The sequence below is a fragment of the Egretta garzetta genome, unplaced genomic scaffold, assembly GCF_000687185.1.
Source record: "Egretta garzetta isolate BGI_Z169 unplaced genomic scaffold, ASM68718v1 scaffold418, whole genome shotgun sequence".
In the NCBI taxonomy this organism is placed as follows: Eukaryota; Metazoa; Chordata; class Aves; order Pelecaniformes; family Ardeidae; genus Egretta; species Egretta garzetta.
In genome coordinates, this window is record NW_009260492.1 from 412891 (window position 1) to 419083 (window position 6193).

General features: G+C 51.6%; 1 protein-coding gene across 3 annotated transcripts in view; it reads left to right on the forward strand.

Moving 5' to 3' along the window:
• The window catches only part of BTBD2 (BTB domain containing 2), a 31141-nt gene extending 24954 nt beyond the window's left edge, over nucleotides 1-6187 (forward strand). For 2 of the 3 annotated variants that reach the window (XM_035899746.1, XM_009644227.2), the window contains 4 exons: nucleotides 1770-1962; nucleotides 3739-3826; nucleotides 4865-5011; nucleotides 5540-6014. In XM_035899746.1, the coding sequence (XP_035755639.1) occupies nucleotides 1770-1962; nucleotides 3739-3826; nucleotides 4865-5011; nucleotides 5540-5701 (590 nt within the window). In that variant the 3' untranslated portion in view covers nucleotides 5702-6014. The other variant, XR_004842687.1, reaches the window with a different exon arrangement.
• Nucleotides 6188-6193: the final 6 nt, after the last annotated feature.

A 6193-nucleotide genomic window follows, 5' to 3' on the forward strand; every position in this document is an offset into this window, starting at 1 on the left:
CTGGGGAGCCCAGAGCTGGACCCAGTGCTCCAGGTGGGGTCTCAGCAGGGCAGAGCAGAGGGGGAGGAGAACCTCCCTCGCCCTGCTGGCCACGCTCCTCTTCATGCACCCCAGGATGTCACTGGCCGCCTTCTTTCTTTCAACCCTTCCGTCGGATCTTCTATCATTCTGTCTCACTGGGAGGAACATGTTAATTTTGGCACATTTGGGTTGAAGTTTTTGAGCTGGCAACGTCAGTGCCCCTCCCCGTGCTGTCCGTCACAACTGCCCCTTCGACTTGGCTCTCTGGTTAGGCATCTTGCTTTGAGAGAGGCTCAAGTTTTCTCCATCCACTTGAACCTAAAAGACGAAGAAAAGAAACCCCAAACCCAAGAGGCCGCGCTGATCAGCTGTTCCTTCCACAAGGGTCTGCCTTGGAATTGCTTCAACTTTGTCCTTTTTCTGAGTTTTCTGAGTGACTTCGATTTCTTTGGTGCTCACAGCGCAGGGAGGAGAGGGAAACCACTCTTCTCTGCCCCCCTCTCCCAAAAGCACAAACGGATTTCTACAGGCAGTGGTTTCGCCAGTTCGTTGTATAAGCTGGTATCAAACACGGAGTTTTGCATGAAGATGTTTGAACTGGCAAATGTGTCGCTCCCTTCCCTTAGAAATGTGAAACATTTGAGCATTGAATTGCAGCAACACAGGATAAGTTCAGGCATGATCAATGACGACTAATTTTTGCTGAGCAGCCTATCCGTAAGCTCATTTATCTGTTAACAGCCGACTTCCTTAAATTCTCTCACCTCTACCCATTGCAGCCTTGGACCACGTTACGTCTGCGTAACATTGTGCTGAATTTAACCAGCTACAAGTTGGTTTGGGCCAACAAGTAGCTACGCATTTGCTTCCCACATTAAAGAGCACTCGATGCGATTGTTTCTCCAGTACGCAGCAGTCTTGTTTCTGTTAAAAGCCTCTTGCAAACAGAGGCGCAGAGCAGCTTTTGACTCTCCTGCTAAAAGTCTTAATTTTTACCCAGTTCCAATTTTCAAAGTACTCGTGCTTTCCGAAGCTTGAGTGTAGCATCACTTTGGAAAAAAACTTCCAGTTACTGGAGGAGAGACGAGAATGTGTTTCAGCTCTTTCTAAAATTGCTAGCCTTGTTCCCTAGGTTCTGCAATAAAGGTATTAAAAAAAAACCAAACCAAAAACCCAGACCCAAAGCAGGGATTAAATGCCTGAGGGGAGGAGGGAGTCAAAGCAGGGCATGAGCTAAACCACCTTAGTCTTGACCGAAAAATCCTCCTATACTTTCTAAGCTGATGGTAACCAGGTGATGCTCTCTCCCACTACCCCTTTCGTGATGTCTTAACAGTGCTGTTACAGAATACCGGTGCAGATGTAGGAAAATCCCCGTCTCTTAACCAGTATTATTGTCTCCTGAGGGAGCAGGGGAAGGATTAGCTGCATGGTTTAGGTTTTTAACCCAGTCCTGTCAGCCAAATTCATTCTGGTTCTGCAGAGCTGTGCACTTGATGACCGTTTCACGTACGTCCTCCGTGCAGAGGCTCTGCAGTCCACAACTGGCGTGCAAATAAAAGGCAGGCAGCACGTTTCTGGGGTTTAACTTGCTGACACACCAGCGAGATCCCACGTGCGATGTGGGCTCGGCCCACCCTAATCTGCAAGTCAAGTTTGCCACAAGTCAAGTTTGCCTCCCCAAGTAAATCCCCAAAGGGATCCCTTCTGGTTTCTGACCGCGTCGCTGCTTTCGTGCTCCTTTGCAGGGCCTGCCCAGTCGGGAATCCTCACGGACCGGGAGGTGGTGAGCCTGTTCCTCCACTTCACCGTGAACCCGAAGCCGCGGGTGGAGTTCATCGACAGACCGCGCTGCTGCCTGCGGGGGAAGGAGTGCAGCATCAGCCGTTTCCAGCAGGTGGAGAGCCGCTGGGGGTACAGTGGGACTAGTGACAGGATAAGGTCAGCTTCTCTGCTAATTCTGCTGCTGATAGATTCATGTTTACTGAGCTTTGAGCCTACTCTAGACCTAAACCCGCAAGGTTACGTGCTAGACCCTGACTTCCACCACATAAACCCTACGGCGAACCCCGAAGGGAAAGCGTTTTGCTGGGATGCGTTAACCTACGTGTGCAGCTGCAGGCTGCCACTTTGCTTCTGTATTGGCGAAGGATTCCAGCCAATGTGGCCCTCCAGCACAGGCCTCTTGGGGGATTAGTTCTCTCCTTTTCAAGTGGCTTCCTGCAGCTGTACGGGCACGTAGTGGTTGGAGTCACCAGGCAGCTCGTGGCTTCCTCCTGTGCCTGGCTGTGTCGACTCGGCAGTGCTCCGTCAGGTTGGTTCCCTGCTCCATTATAAGTGTAAACGTGCCTCGTTGGAGCTGCCTAATCTTGCCGATTTGAGGGAGGGATTAGGATAAAACGCTTGCTGCGCCTGCTTTTCTGCTAATACCTGGTTTGTTTAGACCTGAGCTTGTAGAGAAACAGCAAAGCCCAGTCGTGGTGACAGAGATGTGGAGGTGTGGCGTGGCAAACGGTGGTTTGCAAGCCTTGTGTGGCCAAGTGATTAGAGCAAGACAGGAGGTAATCAGAGAGCCTTGGTTATTTCCCGATTCGTCTTTTCTCTTGGGTGGAAGGGGGACTCACATCGATGTAGTTCTTTAAAATTTTAAGCCTTTTCATCAATGGTTTTCTCGCATATTGACAGAGGTTGGATCTTATCATAGAATCATAGAATGTTTTGGGCTGGAAGGGACCCCTAGAGGTCATCTAGTCCAACCCCCCTGCAGTGAGCAGGGACACCGCTAACTAGATCTTCTGGTCCATTCATCCCCTTACAGGAGACTGTAGTTGGAAGAGCTGCTAGCTCCAAACACTGCTCTTGCATCTAACGTTCAGAGCCCTTTCGGAGCTTGTATTTGACTTTAAGTCCAACTGCTGGCAGCGTCAGGGTCAGTCTTCAGCGAGGCTTGGGTGCAGTTTCCACGCCGAATGTTTTATGCTGGTTGCGGAGCAGTGGCTTCTGGCCTGTCGCAGATGTTTGCTCTTGAAACACGCAGGGCTGAAAGGGTTGGCGGGTGGGTGAAGAAACGATGTTGGCAGTTTGGCAGGCATGGAGGCTTTCACTACCTGAGAAGGTGGAGCTGCAGTGGGGTGAATGTCCTTAGGCAGCAGGGATTCTTGCGTTCAGGAGCGATCGAATCTTCTTGTCTACTCTTGGGTAAACCTTGAGCGCAGCTGTATCCAGCAAACACTCAGAAGCACATTAACGATTCTGCTCCAGCGCTCAGCCATGAAATATCTGATGACATTTTAAGTGGTCTTTGCTGTTACCTTGCTGGAAAGGCTGCTGCTGCGTGAGGGTGGGCACCATTCCACGCTCTGCAGGCTCCCCTGCCTTTGCTTGGCTGGCGTTTTTGGATGCTGACATCGTACTGCAACCTCAAAACGCTTCCTGAGCGAGCCTGGGCTCTGAAGTTCGGTGATGGGATTGCGCAGCTTTGTGTTTCACATGAGCGACCAAAATTGTTGCCAGCCCGTTAGGACAGTTGAAGGTGTGAGCTTCCAAATTATGATTTCTGTACAGGATTTCAGTTATTAGTTGCATTTAAAACTGCAGTGTGTTTGATTAAATCCTAGGTATCAAATTAAAGCGAGTGAAGATGTTTGTGTGTCACCCTTGCGGTAAAACAGTACTGGAGTGGCAAGTTGGTCTGACGTTCCTGATCTCTTCCTGCAGGTTCTCAGTAAACAAAAGGATATTTGTAGTTGGGTTTGGATTATACGGATCCATACATGGGCCCACGGATTACCAAGTAAATATACAGGTAATTCTCTCTACTACGTTAAAAATATTTGCTGCTGTAGGGACTGACTTGCACGTTTTTGTGAATATGCAACAAAATCTGAAGTTAGAAAGGACTGGATTTGTTTTCTAGGTAGGGTGGCTGGCAGATGCAGCCAGGGCCAGATGGGGCACTGGGGATAAGAGGGATTATTGCTCTCGATTTTATGCAACCTCCCGTTGCATGCGTCACTGCGGTATCTCCCCAAGTCTGCTCGCAGCCTTTGAAAATACCTCTCCGAGAGTTGCGGCGTAGTTTGAGAAGAAGCTGTGCGTGTTTCCCCACACCGAGCAGGCCAGGCCAGTTCTGCCCTGCGGCGCTGCAGCAGCGGCCGGGTGCTGCAGTGGTGCTCAGACCATCTCTTGCTCCGAGCTGTACAAATGCAGCGGAGCAGCCACAACTCAAGAAGGGAAGAGAAGAAAGCAATTGCTGTGTCAGTGCTGGGCCCGTGCAGCGCTGGTGCGCGGCCTCGCGTCGTCAGCGTCCCGTTTGAGATGCTGAGCGGGACTGAGGGAGGCTCAGCTGTCTGAAACCCGTCGTGATCTTGTTCAGAGACTGAGGTGGCTTACGGAAATCTTGGGTGCCTTGTTCCGGATGCGCCTACGTAACCCCAGTCTGGAGCACTTGAGAACGGCTTTCCCTGGGCAAGTTCCCGCAGCGCGGCCCATGTGATGAGCACAGTCTGCCAGCACTCCTTCCTTAATTGGCAGGGTCTCCTTCTGGTGCCCCTGAGCCCTTGGAGGAGAAAGGCAGGTGAAGATGTAAGCGCAGAACGTCGGTCTGCAGTCCCCGGCCAGGCTTCGGGGTAAGGAGGGATTGTCTTGGGCTGTCTGGGACCCGAGCCCGCAGTCGTTGGGTGTGATCACAGCCCTGGAGACGCACATAAGCAACGGGGTAGCGCAGTCGCAGTGGGGCTGGTCAAACTGTTGAGTCCCTCGGGTTCAGTCCAGTTCAGCGGACGCACTGGTGCAGGGCAGTGTTCAAATAACTGCGCATTAAAAGTTAACACGTGTCTTCCAGATCATCCACACGGACAGTAACACGGTCCTGGGGCAGAACGACACGGGGTTCAGCTGTGACGGATCATCAAACACTTTCCGGGTGATGTTCAAGGAACCTGTCGAGATTTTACCCAATGTCAACTATACAGCATGTGCAACCCTGAAGGTACCGTCCTGGGGCGGCACGGGCAGGGGGAGAGGTTTATAGGGATGGGTGAAAGCGGCTTCTGTAGTCCCTTCGGTGCGACGTGCTGCTCGCTCTGCGTTTTTCAAGGCCTGCAGTGTCACCCCGAAGCTCTGCTCCACGCTCCTTCACCTGGTGGTGCCATGTGCACGTTCAGCACCAGCGTTCAGAGCTGGGTATTAACTTGGCTTGCAAGTGTGCGGTGATTCCCAGGGTAGCGATCGCATTGGTGGAGGGAGTGATAGCGGGGGGGTGTTTTTGGGTGTTATCCAGATAAGCTGTCGGTTCTGCGGGTGTGTAATCCCGAGCCTGCCTGCAGCAGCTTAAAAAAGTTGATGTTTAACTGTTGAGACCTGGTTAAATGTCGCGTTAAGCTCTGATAGAGACGAGAACTTTGCTCAAAATACCTGAGGCGCAAGAACCAGAAAGAAAAGGGAGGTGCCGAGATCTCCAAAGCTCATTGCTTCGGGCCCGGCCTTGACCTGTTCTTGTCTCCCGTGGCCATCACAGGGTCCAGATTCCCACTACGGAACCAAAGGACTGCGCAAAGTGATCCATGAATCACCAACAACGGGAGCCAAAACCTGCTTTACGTTCTGTTACGCGGCTGGGAATAACAACGGCACTTCCGTGGAGGACGGACAAATCCCAGAGATCATCTTCTACACATAGTGCAGCTGCGGAGCTGGCTCTGGACTCTTCGGTTCTCTTCCCCGTCACCTTCCAAACTAAATTTCTGGCTGAGTTTGACCACACCAATTGGAGCCACACTAGCCAAAGGTCTCAGTAAAATCATTTCAAAGCTCATGTTTTGCCTTGTGCTAGTGATTCTGCTGCTACCACGTACCAGAGTAACTGGTACCCCAGTGTCCTGTGTAGGTTGTCTGTGGCTTAGTCATGTTTCACTTCACTGATTAACCCTATCTAACAACAGGCATTTCTTCTTTTTTTTCTTTTTTTTTTGACTGTAATGAATGTCGATGCTTTTCCACCGGTCAGAAGCATGGAAACGAGTGGCTCTGGTTGTGGTGATACTTGCTGTGAGGAGATAATCCTGCAGACAGACACAGTCGGGCGCTGTGTGGCCCGTCCTCTTCTGCTCAGCGGGCCAGGCGAGGCGGTTTGCCACGCTTGCCCGGCAGCGCCGCTGCGACGGCGGGGCTC